Source organism: Pipra filicauda, unplaced genomic scaffold (assembly GCF_003945595.2).
Source record: "Pipra filicauda isolate LSUMZ 115617 unplaced genomic scaffold, ASM394559v2 scaffold27_size4233163_pilon, whole genome shotgun sequence".
NCBI classification, from domain to species: Eukaryota; Metazoa; Chordata; class Aves; order Passeriformes; family Pipridae; genus Pipra; species Pipra filicauda.
Window position 1 is genome coordinate 484576 of NW_024104398.1, and position 19450 is coordinate 504025.

The 19450-nt window shown below is 40.2% G+C and overlaps 2 protein-coding genes across 5 annotated transcripts in view; one reads left to right on the forward strand and one right to left on the reverse strand.

The window, feature by feature from the left end:
* The window catches only part of RPS6KA5 (ribosomal protein S6 kinase A5), a 76992-nt gene extending 63744 nt beyond the window's left edge, over window positions 1–13248 (reverse strand). Inside the window, exons 1-2 of one of the 3 annotated variants that reach the window (XM_027739956.2) lie at window positions 12077–12629; window positions 1000–1071 (exon numbers count right to left, since the gene is read on the reverse strand). In XM_027739956.2, the coding sequence (XP_027595757.1) occupies window positions 1000–1071; window positions 12077–12140 (136 nt within the window). In that variant the 5' untranslated portion in view covers window positions 12141–12629. Of the gene's footprint in view, window positions 1–999; window positions 1072–3659; window positions 3725–12076; window positions 12630–13229 lie in introns of those variants that run through there. The other 2 variants (XM_039382663.1, XM_039382662.1) reach the window with 2 other exon arrangements.
* The window catches only part of DGLUCY (D-glutamate cyclase), a 48192-nt gene continuing 41504 nt past the window's right edge, over window positions 12763–19450 (forward strand). The window contains exon 1 of one of the 2 annotated variants that reach the window (XM_027739965.2): window positions 12763–12940. The gene's annotated coding sequence lies outside the window, so the exon portion shown is untranslated. Of the gene's footprint in view, window positions 12941–13131; window positions 13233–19450 lie in introns of those variants that run through there. The other variant, XM_039382664.1, reaches the window with a different exon arrangement.

The window sequence follows — 19450 nt, forward strand, 5'->3', positions numbered from 1 at the left end:
CTTCTACCTATGAATGTTCAACATTTATCTACAAATATTAAAGCTTCCTTGTCTCTACCTCTAACTACTGAAACTTAACAGCAAGAGCTGCATTTTTAAGCATATTAAATCTAAATTTAAAAAAACCCTTACCTCAGAAACAGAAAAATATACTCTTGGGTGATTTAACAGCTTAATAAATTTATGACAGAATCTATATGACAGCTAAAACTGAAAATCAAAACCCTATGCTCTTTTCAGTGATGTAGCAATCTGTGCAATTATGGCCTCACTGCTACTCATTAATGACTGATAACACCCAAAAATTTAATATAACTAACGTAAAACTTTTACAGACCTTGATGATAGTCCACCTACATGATCAACCCAATCTGCTCAACAATGCCTCTGATGTAAATACTGACTAAAGAAAAAAAAAACATAAACAACCTAAAAAGAATAAAAGTCATTACTTCTGATCTGTACACAGGCCTTTGTGTGTGTCCCTTTAGCAAAGGGGAGAGGTTTTTTTCCTGGTTACAGTCAGTAATCCTATAACATCCTACAGTGTGCTGAAACCTACAGTACACCAATGAACATTTTTATCTTAAAAAATACTGGGATTTGACTAGGGCAGAGAGAGACTTGTGGAGCCAACATCAACTCTCAAACAGATTAGTGAAAGAGTGGAGCATCCGATTCAATAGTTTACTAACATTACTGGTTTTTTCCCAAACATTGTTCGAAAACTTACTAACATTATCAAGATCATGTCTTAACTTAGATCAGGTTTTTCACACACTATATTAAATTCTCACAAATATTCTTCCATTTTTTTAAAACAGCGCATTTTTAAAAGTGCTGTAAGTGCTGCAACATGTGATCTCCAATTTTGCGCAATATTTGTGAGAAAAAAAATACAAAACTGGTATGTTCCAATTACCAAAACCTCAATTAGAAAACAAAATCATACTTAAGAGTAATGCTTCCAACATTTAACTTAAAAATAGTGCATCTTACCCCCTGTTCCAAGAACTTTCAGGAGCTCAAAGTTTTCAATGCCAACTTTCTCTGCATGGCCTGTCAAATTTGCTGAGGAAAAAAAAAAAAAATCATTTCAGATATGTAGTACATTGAAACATCATTCTGTCATCTTACTGCACGTTCAGTAAAACCAAGTTAGCAGATGAATTAAATAAGCAGCATGAAGAGGACATTCCAATTGCACATTATATTCGACTCGAAAAGCAAGGGAAAGTAGTTTTCTTGCTGCCATCGGTGTACCTGAAGGTACAAAACCACAGAATAACAAGTGAAGCCCATCTAGTTTGTATACACCATTTTCCATCGTATCACTGGGCACCTCTGAAAAGAGTCTAGTTCCACCTTGCCTGTAATCTCCAATCACACAGTTATATACAGCAATCAGGTCATCCCTTAGCCCTAGCACCCTGAATACTCTTATTTTCTTGGATTATATGGTGCTTGGGATGACACAAACAGAGCTCCAACAGTTGCTCGTGATGTTAACACAGGATTACTAAAGACTCTCCACTATTATCAAGCAGAAACGACCTTGAATCTGCATAATTCACGAGTACAGAAAAATCTAAGCTATTACAAAGATGTTTCATTTGTTGCACAGTTTGGAGAGGTTCTGTTTATACAAGTCTATACCACTTTGAGTACTTTTTTTCTAACCTACACTTTTCTAAGCAGGGAGGTGAAGAGCTCTGTTTAAATAAAGGAGTTATGGAGGGTTGGCTTTTAGTTGTTTATTGGGGTTTTTTCTTTTCTAAGCTGCTACAAGAAAGCCCTAATCAGTTGCCATTTTTTTCATCTTTCATTCCTATCATAATATTAGCCATCCATTTGCAATTATGTGACCATTCAGCAACAGTTCATTCAAATGATCCAGGTTAAAAGCAGTAAGAAAAAAAAATAACTAAGTTTGATTATTTCTAACCAAGTTAGTTCCCTGATCCAGTTTAATGAGCAGCTACATAAGCAGTTTTACTTGCACAATTAAGGATGCAGCATCAAGCAGCAGAAGCTGCAGAAGCTGGCATGGCACACAAGAATACCTCAGAAACTTCAAGACAAACTGTATGTTTAAAGGGTAGTAAAGAGAAAAACTCAGTTTGGATAGGAGATGCTGATATTAACTTACTCATTTAACAGAAATTCTCATTTGGTTTGACATTTCTAAAACTTCATCAAGACACATGCTCCCTAAATTAGTACCAAAATGTGTAGTTAATGTCCGTTCACGGAATTGCAGTAACTCAACAACTCAAAACAAACCAAAAACACAAAGCTTTTGAAAGACATCCCTCTGCAAAGGATGAACAAGTATAAAAGACCCAAACACTAAATAAATTAAAAAGCAAATTTGTGACTTATTCTAACAATCCTACAAGTCTGTACACACAAACAAAATTCACCTAGTTGGGTCAGGGCAATATTTGTGCTCTCAATGCAAGACACAGATGAAATCTCATCTAAAACGAGATTATTTTCAATTCTTATCATTCATCTTTCTGAGGGATTAATCAAAGTTGGAATAAGTGTGGAGAGACCACTTGAAATGACTGGGAGATCATAAAGTCTAAAAGAGCTTACAAGATTTTTTTCTTGTGTGAACAGTACATGACAATTTTTGCAAATCTGAGGGAATCAACAAGCTATCCTAATACATTTTAAAAATAAAATAAAAAACCACACTCAAAATAGTCAAATTATTATCAGAGAAACCTTACTTTTGTGATCTGTTCCATTTTACTAATGCGTACTAGGCAAGACAGTACCAGAATCCTTAACAAAGCAATGAGTCAATATGCACCACAGGAGTTGAACTGAAGCTTGCTGTGCTATTTTTCACCGCAAACAGAACAAATAGTCATGCTAATGTTACATCACAGTCACAGCTTAAGATAACAGTAAGGAAGCTGCATGCATGTGCCAAGAAAGGAGTAAGGTAAGGCAAACCCAGACTTGAGTTAATGTCTATTCAATTGGAGCATGTCATGTCACAGGAAGCAAACTGTCTTCGAGCAAGTTAATATTACATATTACTCTTCTTAACAGGTACTGAGAATGATACTCAACATACACAGTTCCAAAACATTGTCCTTCCTGCCAGGGACATCAGGAGTCAGGAACTATTCTAAAGAGACATGGGCTAGAGTGGTCACAGTTTTAATGAAGCAGTGGACATCGCTAAAGAGATTCAGGACACAAAACTTCTCTGGATACTAGCTAAGTAGGTGCTGAACTCAGAATGAGAAGACATTTTTCACTTTGAAATCCAACGATTTGGATCTTCCATGATGGACTACTCCAGAAAGGTTTTACCACCTCACATTCTTTAACAGTGTCAGCAGAAGGCTCTTCAATAAAACAGCCTTCTAGAAAGCAAAACAGTCATTTAATCATGCCATGCTCTTGGAACTAAATAGGAAGACAGAGAGTGGAACCCAGAGAAATGCTGCATCTCCAGTAACATGCTGAAGATTTGTAATGCTGGTTATAGTCGTAAAAAGAGATCAAGTCCTAAACTCAATCCACTAATCTAAACTGCACCGTAAACTCACATTCAATAACATCAGTAAAACCTTTACCACTTCCATGAGATTACACAATAAAAAGCTGAGTGATATCTAGTTGGAATTACTACGTACTTGTTTCAGCATGAATCGTAATTTTGCACTATCCACTTAACCCCATTTTTACATCCATTTAAGATGCTTAATAGCCTTATCCTAAAAAAAAAAAATAAAATTAAGTGTCTTGAAGGCTATTGTAACATTATTTTCCTAGTAAAAGAAGAAAATTACATCACAAATAAGCATATGATAATTATAAAATAAGTCCCACCTCATTCTTTTTGCACTATACGGGGAAAAAAAAGGCATCCCACATAGAAGCAAGATAGGACACTTGAGACAAACTGTCTCACAATTATTCCCTATAAAGCAAGACATAAAATTATCCTTAATTAAAAAATAAAAATAACAAATCTTCAAAGCTATAAGAAAAGGTTAACAATTTCCACAAAGTGCTTCTCCCGATGTTGCCACATGGCAATGGCTTTCTCTCACAGCCTCAGCTGCAGTGCTCTGTCCATCTCTCAAGTAATACTCCAAGTAAAGCAAGCTGAAGAGCTCGTCTGTGCCACTTTCTCATGACATCACGAGAACAGTCCTTTGTCTTCATCTGCTGAAACCAGCTGCAGCACTTCGACATTCTAGCGGAGATGAAGTGCAGTTTCTACAGGACGAAAGTCGTCACACTGACATTTCTTTCAACTTGCTTTCAGAAGCACAAATCTCAAGATTAATTATTCTATTCCCCAGTCACTCCCAGGAACGTGACCGCTTTTGGAGGACCTTTCACCAGGAACGCTTTCTGGAATTACAACACTGTTGCAAGTCTGAGAGGCTTTAAAGGATTGCACCAAGACCACCAGTACATTAGAAACAGCCAGAACAGTGAAAGGCTTCTCACCCCTCACAGACGTCACCATGCTAGAACTGGTATCAGAACCTGACCCAACAACTGCCTGTGCAAACTGCACAAAGACAACTTATGTGGCAAGACTGCAATAGGATGTACGTTGGTGCACAGAAAGCAGTTTTGGAAACAGAAAATTTACTTCTCCATGCACTTTTTTGTTCAATTGTGTTGAGACATCAGCTGAAACACACCAAGGAAAGGAACTAATTTTGGACAGGAACAAAAGTACTGCTCGAGTCAACAGGATGAGAGTTTCTCCACAAATAATCTGAAGTTACATGTGGCACAGCAATATAAAGGGTGGTTGTACATAACGGGGGGGGAAGCTAATGTATCCTATTGGTGACAAGCTCACTGTATAGGTGCACAATTAGAAAAAGCTTCCATTTACTGATGTTCTACTACAGTCCACACTAATCAGCATTGCACCAACATGGTCAAGGAGGAGAACATGCAGCTGAGAACAACAGGAAGAGATAACTGATCAATTCAGGAACAAATAATGAAGGGAAAGGCCAAGACATTATAGCATCCATAAAAACAAAGAGGAAATAGAGGTACAGGTCACAAACATGACCTCTGAAGGTTGAAGGCAAGCAAATATCTAGAAATATCATCATTGTGAAAACAAACCTCTACGTGCAGGGACACCAGTGCATGGACATCAGGACTGACATTCTCAGTGCCCTGGAAGTTGGGCAGTCTGTTTAACTCTGGCAAGCAGAATCACATTTCCGCTTGATGGAGGATCTCCAGATGACATAAGAGACAGGACTGTCATCTGCACTGTACCTGACCTTTGAGATGGCCAAGAATGAACTAAGAACTGTGCAAGCTAGTACTATGCAATGGTTCTATTAGCTTTTAATTGCACTTTTATGATCTTGAGAAATAATATTTCAACAGTGTTTATTTTCAAGTTAAAGTGTGCTCTGTCCTCTGTTTCTAGACTCCATTTCATACAGGTTTTGAAGCAGACAAACAAAAGTAAAGCTTTCTGTACTGAACTAGATCAAGCAATCTTCCAAAACAAGCACTGCCTGAAAGCTGCACCTTGTCTCTGCTATTCTCTGCAACACAAGACCAACTCTGCTGTCTTACGGAGCAGAACAATGAACCTCAGGCAATTTTAAGAAGAAGGGAGAAAACAAGGAAAATGAGACAGAAAACATTCTGTAATATTCCGAACTATGAGATTGCAGTGTCTGGTACCAATATCAACTTGATTTTAACCTGTTACTTCAGAGAATGGTCCATCCCCACTCACCTAACAGATCTACTTAAGTCACAGTAACAAAGAACAGATGTTGTTTTAAAACTCATATGAACACAAACTTGAGTTTATGCCTTATTCAGAGTGAAGAGTGGGTGTTTTTCCTTGAAATTAAGCAAAACTAGCACATTCTTTTTTGGGAAAAAGAAAAGGAAAAAAAAGGGAAAAAAAAGGAAAATTACACCATGCAATAGAAAGTATACAACTATCATTTGTAAGACACTGAAGAAAATGCATCTAACATGCTACACTGTTTATCTGCTATACAGAGTTATACTTTGATTGTAACCAGTTCCAGCAACTGAGAACGATTTGTGAAAGGAAGTGAAAGTATTCTACCATACTTGAAATGTGACAGACTATCACCATCTAGTCACACTCAATCGGAGGTGGAAATAAAAAAGTCCAGACATCCGAGATTAACGACCCAGATTCACAATAGTCTGAACTGGAAAATGCTCCATGTTACAATCCATTCAGATTCAGCAACAGAAGCCTTTTTCTCTTACAGAGGTGATTTTGCCACTGGGTATATCATTACTGTGAGATGAATCACTATGAGGTCACCAAGATTCAGCCTAGAAGCACCTCCATGGTTAGCTAGAAGCTTTATGTGCAGTAACACTATACATCACATAACAGAAAAAAAAAAAAAAAAAAAAAAAAACAAAACCAAAAAAAACCCAACAAAATAGGCAAGATGCTAATGAATAAAATTGCTGTTGATACCTAATGTTGAACAGAGTTGAAACAATCAGATATCTAAGGATTGTGCATAGCTCTTCAAACATGAAATTATATCTAAGTACAAGATATGAATCAACTTTGGTTTTCTCTACCATCAGAAATCAGTACAACACTTTAAAAAAAATACACTTTATTCAGTCACAGACACTTTGGACACAGTGCCAAAAGTAACAGATTACAGATTAATTTATCAACAAAAAAAGAGCAACTGATAACTTACATACTTATGGAAGGTATTTACATAATAATTTATGCAGACATTAACCAGGAAACTTGAGAATTATCTTCAGAATTATCCTCTCCCAGGTAAAGCTTTTATAGCCATCTGTCCAAGCCAGCACAAAATATTTACAGATGTCAACAAAAAATGAGAAGAGGAAACAGTCACAACAGATCCCAAAACAAAACACAAACCCAATAAACTGACTGTGTATAATGCGAGTCCTTCACAAACCAGGTCATCTGCCTATCTGCAGACTGAGTCAGAAGCCAAGAAATCTTAGGAGAGCTTACACCTCATCATCGGGATTGTATGAGGGGGAGGAGACAGAGAGAGCATTTACCCGAAGATACCAAATTATGCAATGAAGGGGATTCAATATTTATATTGGCAAATCACATCCTCAGATACCCAGGCCTTCTCATATGTTTAAGCAATTCTGGCTTCTGAACAAAATCTTAACATGCATTAACGTGGCACATAAGACTCCTGGTTCTTTTGTGGAATTGAGCACGACCTTTTAAACCATCACATTTAGAATACATTTGATCAGAGCTAATAAAGAGGCTGACAATGAAGACTGCAACTACTAGTCCTCATTTATATTAGTCATTTTATAGAATATCACTGAAACAATGATCAATGGTAGCAGACACTTGTACAGATCATTTTAGCCAGATTTGTTAGATTCCAAAGCCTGGAGGAAGGAAAACAAACAAACTAAACCAAACAAAAAGCTGCAAATACAACCCATAAAAGATCAATAGTCCTTCTTCTCCTTCCACAATCAAAGCTACCAGAAGATAAAAAACAATAAATTCGTAGACTAGAGAACATTTTTAGAAAGTATTGATTGTGTAAAGAGTAATACAACTTAAATCTCTGAATTTTAAAGATGATTCATAAACTTAAAACACTCTTTATACTCCCCACAGCAATCCAAGAACACGTATATTTCAGTGCTCAAAAGAGAAAGTAGAAGCAAAAGCAACCCAAGCTCCGAAATATTCAACTATTAGTATCCCCTGATCCGTAGACAACATACAGAATTAGTACAGAAGTAAAAAAAAAAACTGTGTCTTACAGAAATTATAATTTTAAAAGTATCTTTAAAGTTTTATAGGGTTTCCTTTTAAAAATAAAAAAAATTGAATACTGTATAGGTGCCAGATATACCTCCACAGTGAAGCCTGCACACTATTCAGTGCATGATTCATCATGTTCTTTAGTCATAGGAATTTTCACAATTCCTCAGGATGTAACATGAACCTTACAGTTTACAAGGAAATCCATTCTAGTTTAAGTTCTCACTCAAGAAGGTGTAACTAAGAATTTGCATTATTAAACGCTTCAGATAATCCACATATTTCTTTTCTGAAGCCTTTTATAGTTTAATACTGAACTGTAAGTTTAACTCAAGTGGAATTTCCAAATTCTTCTGCCTCTGGAGCCTTGCAGCCCACCACTACATCGATTTCTGGTCTACACATGCCTTCTTCCCATGCATGTGTTAACAATCAGGCAAACTGAAGCAAGTTCTTTAGCCTAAAGCTCATGATAACATTAAAACAGAGCCACTATCCTCTTCAAAACAGACTTTCCAAAAAGTAAAATAACTTCCTAAAGCAAAAAAAAACCCACCATACATAGAGCCCCTCATCCCATATATTCAGGGAATGTCTCAAGTCCCCTTGAAGATCCCAGTTTTGCTAATCTCTGCCTCTCCCTGGGCAAAGCAGGGAGTGCACATAAATGCCAAGGTGTAGGGCAACCTCCTACACAGTCACTCACACACACTTTGATCCCTATTTTTTCCAGAAAAATAAGAGCTATGACAGAGGTCAAGGGGAGGTGGGGAGGAAATCTCACTGTTAACAGCTTATTTCCTTCTTACCTTCTGATATCACAAGACTTTCCCTCTCTTCCCATATCCTTCCTTATCACACAAAATCTTTCCTCCAATAGGCTTTACATTTGCCATTGTTCAGTTCCATGGCATTACCAGGAAACAGAAATGTTAAGATGCAACATTATCCTTTTTCCATTGTAAATAATATGTAATTTCTTAGGTCCGCAAAACGATTAGAAGTGGTATTAACTCTGAAGGTTAGCCTTCAAAAAATAAAACTTTTCCCTTTACAAGATTCCAGAAACTGATGCTAGAGAAAATTTCGTTTTCTTATTATTTTCAGCGGAGAGCTTCAGTAAGAATCAGAGGCAGTCACCACTTCCTACTATTTGAACTTTGGCATATTTGTTTCTACTTCCTGAAAAGAGATGGTGATTCCACTTTCCCCAAAAACTCATTTTCCTTCCCAAAATGAGAAAAGAAAGATGGTAACTATTCTGAAGTGGCTAAATTGTGAGGTTTCTATCCAGACAGAAATGCTTTGGTGCCAGGAACAGAAAAAAAATTGCTAAATATATTGGGAGAAAATAATTATTGAATGAAATGTGTCCTAAAAGTCACTACGGTGTCTAATCTGTAAAACATCCGACTGAAGGAACAACCATTGAAATACATACACACCTAGTTTTCCCAGTAGCAAAGGGGCATTCCAATTCTTTTCATCATCAAAATAATACACATATATATATACACAGAGCAGTGCCCAGTTTTTGTAATCCAGCACATCACATGGCACCACAGAGGCAGTCAAGTGTTACGCACCACAGTTCCTTCCCTATCACAGACCCAATCTACATGCCTATCAAGTGATGTTTTTTCAGTAATTACTTTTTGGTCACACAACAGATGAGTTCCAGGGCTCTAAGACCATGAGATATAGAGCTAAAATTAAACTTGACCCTACATATCAAAGCCAGCACTGTAATTTCAAAGTCAAAGTTTAAAAGAAGTCAAACCATGGTATGATAATCAGCTGGGAGTTGTGTAGAAACAGCACTGCACAGGCTCTAACTGTGCACTTTCATATGCCACCATATTTGCTTGAAGGTAACAAAAATCCTCTGTTGCATTCTTTAAGATACTCATTTCACCTTAAATTCTAGTTCTATAGTATACTCATGTGACCATAATCAATGCCCCTAAATCATTTAATATTTTTAGAGCAATCCCAAGACCATTATTAATTACAAATACAAAATATTAGTTGATTTGAATTAGAAAGTTTGTTATCATGGAGTTCAAGCAACAACTCCTATAATATGAAAATAAGACACTCCCTTCTCAAAGAAGCCACTATTTCTATCATAATAGTACCTTCTTTCAAATAACTGTGGAGACCAATCTCTTCTTGATCTGCCAACTGGCAGCTACTTTTAATACGTAATTCTAAATTATTCAATAAGTCACAGAGATAGCACCATCAAAGAAAGAACACAGAAATGAGGGGAACACTACAGTCTAAACAAATTGCACATTAAAGGATATTCATGATATACAACTACAGCATTTAGAACGACAAAGATCCACTGTCTGCAAATTTTAGTTCTTCCATGTCCTCTCACCCTCTTTCCCAAAATGAAGCAAAATCAAATAATCATGCTGCACGTTTTAAAGCTGTGGTGGGTTGACCCTAGCCAGCAGTTAGGCATCCACACAACCAGACCCAGTACAAAAACACCCTTAAATATCCAAAGTATCCTACAGATTTATATATTTCTGTATCAACAGAAGCTGACTGCAACTTTTCAAATTATCATATCTCTTTGCAGTGTATAGAGGCAAGTTCTGAAACAGTATCTTCGTACCTCTTGCATAGCAATGACATTATTGACACCTTTAGGAGTAGGAGTCTCCCAGGAGTACATGATAGAGCAGCTCCCTCCTCCACCCTAGTGCTCCAGAAATAGACAAGTCATTGCTAGAAAGCATTTTTCAGAAAGCAGAGTTTTCTCAACACTTAATAACAAGAGAACAGGGAGGGGAGAAGCAGCTGAATCCTACTAAACTGAATTTCAGAAGCTTAAAGAGACAAATCAGGTCGAGAATTTTTAAAAGTGAGTATTGGTACTTCATGGATCTATAAAGCTTTATGATCAGGATCAAAATCAAACTTGTTTATTATGCTATATTAGACATCTCTTTGTCTAGTTTATACAAATGTTTATTACTCAAACTATCTCTAAATAACTATCCCTCAGGGATATGTGTTCTCAACTTTTATAAAAGAAATCTAGGCATAGCTAGGTAAATATATTGAATAAATGCGTCCCACTTCCTTTCCCGTTACCCCTTTTGCTCCTGCACACTTAAACCGAGCAACGTTCATCAAGACAACTATGTTTTCCACCAGCTCTTTTGCTTCTTCTTGAAAGAAGGAAACTACAGTCCCTTTGGTTTCTGCGTAGCTATCAGGAAGACCGCCTTTTTTTTTTTTCCCCCAAGCCGCAGTGATAGCTGGGTTCCTCTGGGACAGCTCTCCCGAGCCCCGGGATAGGGGGACAGGGCGGGCAGGAGGCTGAATGCGACCGAGGAGACCCAGCACCACCACCCGCCTTCAACATCTGCCCATTCGAGAATGTCAACTACATTAACCCTCTGGGGCGGCTCTCTCAAACTTTTGCCGTGAACAGCATCATATGCTCATTCTTACTTCATCATGGAGAAAAAGATGACAGAAAAGGAACGAGGATCATCAGCACCTCCACTGTTAATAAATACAGAGAATACATATACTGATTATTTTTTACACACACTTCTAAATTAACAGTAAAATCTAGATTTACTGCAGTGTTCAAGTTGCCTGGAAACTTCCGAGAAGCAGAGTCCCTATTAAAAACAAATAAAGCTCTTCCCCAACACAACAACCTACAGCAGAGCAGTTCTGTTGTATCTTGAAAGGTCATATATATTTCACGTGTTGAACTACTTCTCCAGAGGGTCGTCAAGTAACTACGGAGCTACGCGAAGATTCATAAACCGAAAAGCCAGATAACTCTGTGATTACGTGTTGGCACATTCCCCTCCCTACAATTCCGGCATTTCACCGAGGTCAGAGAAAAGCTGTCACATAAAACGACATCATTTAGGACTGGAACAAACCGCCCCGCCAACACTGCCACAGAAGTCAAACACACAGTTTTAAAGAGAGAATGGCTAAGCCTTATCTCCTTCAAAAGCTTAAAATCCCACCGGGAAGTGGGACAGGGGAGCCAGGCACGCAGCAGAAGCCCAAGTGCAATACTTTCTTCAGAAATAAAAAAAAGGCCGCCCGCCCCCATCTCACACGCTCCTGCCCATATCTTCCAGCTTGTCTTTTTTATTTTGCCCCCACCGAGATCTCCCTGCTGGTCCCAACCAACTCCGCGGGACCCCCCCGCCCAGTAGTGCTTCCCCGGCCCCCCCGCCCCCGCGCGGCCCCGGGCCCGCCGCTCACCGTTCCTCAGCTCGTGCTTCACCGTGAGCAGCGGCAGCTCCGCGTCCCCCGAGGGTCCCTCCATGGCCCCCGCCGCTCCCGCCAGTGTGAGCGCGGCCCGGGGCGATGTCACCTGGCCCGAGCCGGGATCTATTTCCCAGCGGCGCTCCGGGAGACAGGAGCCATGCAGGCGCGCTGGGGGCTGCCGCTCTCCCCTCCGCCGTGTGGAAAATGGGGAGGGGAGGGGAAAAAAAAAAAGACAAACCCACACCACCCAACAACAAACAGTTATTAAAATCTAGGGAGGCACACGCACGACGGCTTCCCTCCCCCGGCGCTCAGAACCAGCCCATGTCCTTGCGCCTCCCCTCCCCCGGGCTTCGACCGCCCTCCCCGCCCGAGGGGAGCGGAGCCGAGCCCAGCCGAGCCGAGCGGAGCCGAGGAAAGCCGAGCGGAGCCGAGCGATCCGGGATAGGCTGAGGGACGCGGGAGGCGGGGGCGGAGGGGGCGCCGCGGGAGCGGCTCCTGCTCAGGCGCTCGCGCCCCCTCCCTCCCCGGCCCGGGCGCTCATTGGCCGCGCGCGCCCGCGAGCCCCGGCTACCACCGGGCAGAGAACGCTCCGCGCGCGCCGCCCCCGCCCTTCCGCCGAGCGCCGCGCGCGCCCATTGGCTCGGCGGCTGCGCCAACCGCCGGTCCCGCCCCCCGGCGGCCCCCCCACTGCCTCTACTCCCGGCGCTTGTTTGTAAACATTCCCGCCCGCTGCTCCCGCTGGCCCCCAGCCCCGTGGGGGGTAGGCGCTGGGCCGCCAGGAGGAAAGGGAGGGCGCTGACTGACCGCTGGAGCTGGCAATCACCTGAGCGAGTGCCCGTGGAGCCCTTCCTCGCGGTACGGGCCGGCTCCACCGCACTCGGGGGCGGGAACAGCCGTGGGCTGACCCACTCGCAATGGCGGCGGGGGGCAGCGGGGCTCCAGCCTGGCGCGGGCGTGCGGGATCGCGGAGCGGGGCGTACCCGCGGGGGATACGGCGGGGCAGGGAGGAGCGAGGCACAGCCGCGGCGGGGGGGTTCCCGCAGGGCCCCGGCCGCCCGCCGAGCCCCCGCCTCCCCGCACGGACGGTGTGTGCCGGCTCCCGGCGGCGGGGCCGGGGAGCTGCGGCCGTGAGCGCGGCACGTACCCGGTATGTCCGCTCGCAGCCCGGCCGTGCGGGCCGCGCTCGGGGCGCGGGTGGCGAGACCGCGGGGCTGGGGCTCCGGCGGAAGAGGCGCCCAGGCCGAGCCTGACGCCGCCTCCGCTCTCGGCCGGGCCCTGGGCTGGGAAACGGGCGGCGAGCGGAGCCACCGTCTTGGGAGGTTGAAGCGGCCGCGTATACTGGGAGTTAAAAGAGCCTTGGCGATCGCTGGGGAGTCCCAAAGCTTGGTTGGTTACGCCAGCTCAGGAGGTGTCTGTGAGGGGGTTGCTCGTTGTGCGGTGGGATTGGCGAAGTTGCTGGGTAGTACATCCCTGTGCTCGGTTCACCTTGCACTGCCTGTGGCGTGTTCAGCTGGTCCCCTCAGCTGCGAGAGGGACACTGTGCTCACAACGGGCTCTGAGTCCCTTGGTAACAAGTTCAAACGCATCAGACCTGTTCACCTCAGTTAAGCCTCTCAGTCTGTTATGTTTTGGAGGCAATCTGGTATGTCTAAAGCTGTCCTCATTTCCTTGAGACAGATAATACAAATCACTTTTGTCTCCGTTTCTTATTTACAGTAATTTCTGACTTGTTGCTCTTGGATGGCGTTGCTTTTATCCTTACCACAAGCTGCTAATTGCCAATGCCAGGTCATGTACAGCAGCAGTGTTCACAGAGTCTAACTCAGATACATCAAAGATCAATGAAATAAAATGTCTTATTTTAATCCTTTATTCCCATTCCAGTATTATATATTTGTGTTTGTACACACATATATTTATATTAAAAAAATATATGTACATGTATACATACACACATTTCTACAGTCTCCTATGGAGAGATTGAGTTGGGCTAATTGAAGTTGGTAAGCGCTTTCTACTTTAGAATGGTTTAAATACCAAACATCGGTTTTAGGGCACTTTTGAGATTGTTTTCTTCCCAGAAATTAAAATTACTATCTAAGGGCTTCATAGTATTTCAGGTAAAACTGTTGAAGATGTTTTCTACCAAGCACTGCAGCTGTTCTGTTGAGGTATCTCTCTGTAGCATATGGTACACACATAACTTCACTGAAAATGTCCATCCAGTTACCGCCTTTCCAATAGTATTATTATCAAGCCTATAAATATAGAAACTTTGATCTCAGGAGATGTTTTCAAACTCAAAAATAATTGATTCCCTAGCTTTTATCACTTGATTTAGAAGCTCACTCTTGCAGAGAAAGGAAATGTTAAATCAGTATATTATTAAACTATAAAAGGGAAAATAATGAAAATACTAAACTGATGAACTTAATTGTTAATTTTTTCCATCTTCGTAACTGTTGACTCCTTTGTACAACTACTGGGTAGTGTCAGATTTACTTCTTTACAAAGTGTAACAACCACTTCTGATTATTCTATGTCCCAGATAATAGATTTTAAAGAGACTAGTACTGTATTTCATCCCAGTGGCTCTACTAGCCTACTCTTGGACTAACTGTCCCTGGCAGCCTCAGAAGAGAGAAACTGAAATCTGACTCCACTCTGTTCCTTACTAACTCTCAGTGTGAGTGGAGCTGGCATTGAATCCAGTAGTTGTTAATAGTCTTGGTTTCAGATGTTCATAGCTCGACAGACTGTATCTGCTTATTTGTCTCGGGCTGAAACCTTCGTTCTCCTTTTAAATTTCAGCTAAAACAGATTTAAAAAATGAGGCAACAACCCTAAAACCTCAAACCAAGGGTATTGATCCATGCCAATCATGCATGTAGCAAGACATAGGGATTACCAGGTATATTTCAGTTTAAGGTAACTGGGCTTGGAAAGTACCATTGCATGAACTGAAAGTTCTTTTTTATCACCAAGGGACCCCCTGATTTACTGGCAACACGGTCATTCCATTAAAAAAAAAATCAGATTTTTTACATAACAGTTTCTCCTGTGTTAAAATATTCTTGAAAGCATGCCAGCAGTTGGAAGTATGGGTAGTCATGTGCCAGCACTCAGATTGTGCCTTTGTCCCATTTGAATCACTAACACAGGCAGTCACAGAGTCAGATAAGGGGGGAAGTTTGGCTTGAGCCTGCAGCCAAAGCAGCATGTGGAAGTACAGGAACAATGATGGGCTGTAGACCCACAGAGAGTAAAGACTGGTCTGTAAGAGATTTCTTATAGTTTGGAGGAGTAAAACCACCCTTGGTGTGTAAACTGTGCTTTTATAAGGGCAGCTCGGAGTGCAGTTTAACTGACTGAAAATGTTATTTGCATTTTAAATATTTTTACACATGTGCTGTGACACTGAACAAAAAAATAATATTTGCAGTATGTGCATTCAATAAATTATCCCTCTGATATTAAAAGGAAAAATATTGTGTGTTAAAATTATTAAAAGCTATGGGGTGGTGCAGAGCTACTCTTGCTCCATAGTGTAAATATTTTGGGGGTTTTTAAGTAGCATTTTCATATTCTCGTGCATGATAAGAGCAACCTGACAGGTCAATCAACCAACAGTTCCGTGTTTGGGCTGAGCGTGTGCTGAGTTTGGGAACATGGAGCAACACCGTTCTAAAGATAGATGTCCCTTCTCTACCCCACAACACAACTGTTCAAAAATGTGTGTATTTACTTGCCATTCCTAATTGTGAAAAGAAGGAGGAAAAAATGCTTGGAAATACCCACAGGGAAAGATATTATTGAACTTTATTTAAGAAACAGTGTCACAACATTTTCTTTTTGGTTCTAAGAGGTGGTGTGCTAAGCTGGTTTGAGGGCTGAGGTGAAATTGAAATGCTCAGTGTACAGATTCTGAGAGGAAATGAGAGAGAAAAAGAAGAAAATGAGTGCTGTAGCTGCATATTTCCAGGGTGTCACTACTTCACAGTTTTAAGGTATTTGGTTTACTTTCTTTCTGAAGGGTAGCTGCTTATGAAAATCATAGTTTCTATGGAGCTCAAGTTGGAGGCATCTGGTGCTTTCTTATGGACATTGAATTGTTACAGAAATAGGTGTTATTTTCAAAGGACAAATGTTGGAAAGCCAGATGATACAAAATGTTCCCTTTAATCACTCCATGGAGAATATTTGCACTGCAGGGGGAAAAAAGGATCAAATTTTGGAAACCACAAAATGAATTTAGGAAAGGACTCACCTCCGGACATGACATCAAGAAGCTTTTGTGTGAGGTTTTAGTACAGTATTAGTTCTAGGTTCTAGTTTACATGTATTCTCTCTGATTTTTATCTTTTTGTTTTTAATCTGAATCTTTAATTGAACATTTTGTGCTTCATAACTGTCAGAAAAGTAGACTGGGTAGGTAAATTTGCTCAAAGGGTTTTTCTATCAAACTGCTCTGGCCAACAATTTTATCTCTCTAAAACCACTTAATGTTTTACCATGAAAGGAGAAGTTATGCAAAACATCCAAGACTAATAATTCTCTTAACGGAAGTGGTACAACTCTGTCAGGAAATGGATCGTTTCTTGAAAGAGTGCATGTAAGTGAAGATGTGTAACTGATTCTAGGGTCCTGTTTCAGTATTAATTTCTCCACCGATTATTTAGTTTTTCTTCAGTTACTGTACACTTTCAAAAGTTTAATAGTTAAAAATCCACATAGTTGTAAAAGAGAAAAAAGAATAAAAATACTTGTTATGTTACTCAGTTTCTGATGAGGAAAAGGAAAATGAATGCACACTGTCCAGAGGGGAAAGAAAGCAGCACTATCCATTAAAACAGAAATAGGGGTTTATTTCACTTTCTGATCTGCTAAAGCTGCTTAAACTAGGCAGAGATGGAATTTCTAGTTAATACAAAGAATTGACTTTTGGATCCTAATCCTCACTCACAATAATTTGATTTTTTTTTTCAAATTTTTTGGAAGAAACACAGAGTTTTTATGTTCTACATAATGTTGTCATTAAACCTCAGTTATACTGACTGCAGTGTGTTTGAACCCGAAATCCTTTTCAGAAGACTCACATGTGAATTCTCACTATTTTGAAAATTTACTGTAAACTTCGGAGAAGTGGACTTTAGAGAGGAAAAGCTAATCAAGGTGATCTGAAAGCTAGTGATAATGAAATTAAAAGTTTTAACTCATCGTGGAGACTATGAGTACATTCTGATAGTTGCAGAAGTTATGTCTGCTTTCCACCCCCAAAGAAGGAAGCATAACATGAGGGAAAAAGTGTTTAAATGGCAGAGCTTAAAACTGCACTGTAGTTCTTAAAGAGAGCCCATGGAAAAAAGAAATAAGTGAAAAGAAGTGGCACATAAAATGGAGGGAGAAAGACATTTTTTTAAAAGCATAGATGAAAGCTGATAAGTTCATTTCCACAACTTGGCATATTTAAAAGATATTGCATCTGTTAAATTATCACAGACCAAACAGAGATTTATTGAAATTAACGGTATTGCAGAGGTTCCTTTTCCCTTTATCTTGAGAAAAGTTGTGTGATTATTGACTTTGAACCTACTCTTTTAAATTAAAAAAGATAAGATGTTCACATGAATTGAAATAACAGAAGAGAAAATCCTGAAATAAATGGATAAATTAAGGGAAATATATTCTAGAGTCAGTTGGTGTTTCTCCTGGAGTTTGAGAAGAACTCGGATCTTCACAGAAAGAAGTACAAAAAACTCCCATTAATTTCAAGTACTGAATCAGGTGACTGGAAGGCACCTCTTAACATAGTGTAATATAACATAATACAATATAACATAGTATAATATTATATAACATAATATAATATGATTTAATATAAGCAGTGTTACAAGTAAAAACTCCTTTGGAAGGACCAGGAAAATGTTTTGATGAAAGATTTGAAAGATTGTCCTTAGTTTTAAAGAACAAAAAGAAATTAAAATGGATTATAGAAACAGTAGATAAACATGTTTGCATGAACATGGCCTAGATATAAAATACTACTGTGAAAAATCAGGTAGTAAAAGCTATAACGGTAGATTACAATTTTTCAATACATCTAAAAAAATGGGGATTTTTAACTTTACTTGCCTAATTGACACTAGCACTGTAAACTGTATGACTTGGCACTAGAGCTAACAGGTAACTGGTACCTGTTACGAGCATTTCTGTCATTTCATTAATATTTTTCTTAAATGCTTCATCCCATACTGATTTATTTAGATACAGGATACAAACTAGGGTATCTCTAGCTTAGCATCCTGTCTCCAGCGCTTGCCAAGAGCAGCTGTGTAGTGTCATGACAGTCTGTGGTTTTGTTTGGTTTGACAATGCAGTCCCTGAGTAAAGACCTCCGTTTTTTTGCTTTGACTTTGCCATTTGCTGCTTTCATCTGATGACCCATAATGATTTAGTTACAAAAGAGAGTGAAGAATTGTTACCTTTTATCTCCTCCATGCTTATGTTGCATCTGCCCCTATTTCATAGGCGAACCCAGAATGTGAAGCACTAGCCCACCCCACTTCAAAATATCCAGTAAAATATTTGCTGTAGATAACCTGCTGTAGATAGAGGTTATGCACCAAGCAGTTGCAGTTCTTTCAGTAATCCATGCATGGTCTCATTTATTTCATTTTTCTTAGGCAGAGTGCTTCTAGGGGAAACCTAGGTTATTTAAATGTTAGAACACTCAGTTCCAATACACCTCTTTTCTAATATAAAGTGTTTGCTGTGACAGTCTTTCAAGAGGGTATCAAACCCCAGTTGGCCAGAAGGCATTTTACACTCCTTTTGTAAATTCCTTAGGATTTGCATTTTCTCTGAAGTGTTAGACTTCTACGTAAAGAAATGTCCCATTAAGCATTTTTCCTTTGGCTGTCCTTTGTTAAATCTGGCTAAGAGTGAGGTTTGGCATCTTCCTCCTTACAGCACGTTATATTCAAACTTACTTTTCTGTTGTGACTGCTTCTTACTGTGTTGATGGGGAACGTGACAGCAGTGCAGATTATTGACATTGTAAATAACTCCATTAACACTGAGGTACTTCAAATCCCTCACCTTCCAGCATTTTCTGGTATTTTATAAAGATTTACACCAGTACCACATCTCCCTCCATTTTCAAAAGAACATATTCCTGTTCAACCAGATTTTATTCTACCAAACCCACGATATAATTGCAAAAATTCTGTTGTAAATTATTTGCTTCTCATTGGACTGAGTCTTGCCTTCCTGCAACTCTTGTGAGGTGCACCTTCAAATAGGAAGCCAAATGAGGGAAACCCCAGAGATTCTTAGAATTACTTGTAATAAGCAGTGAAGTTAGTG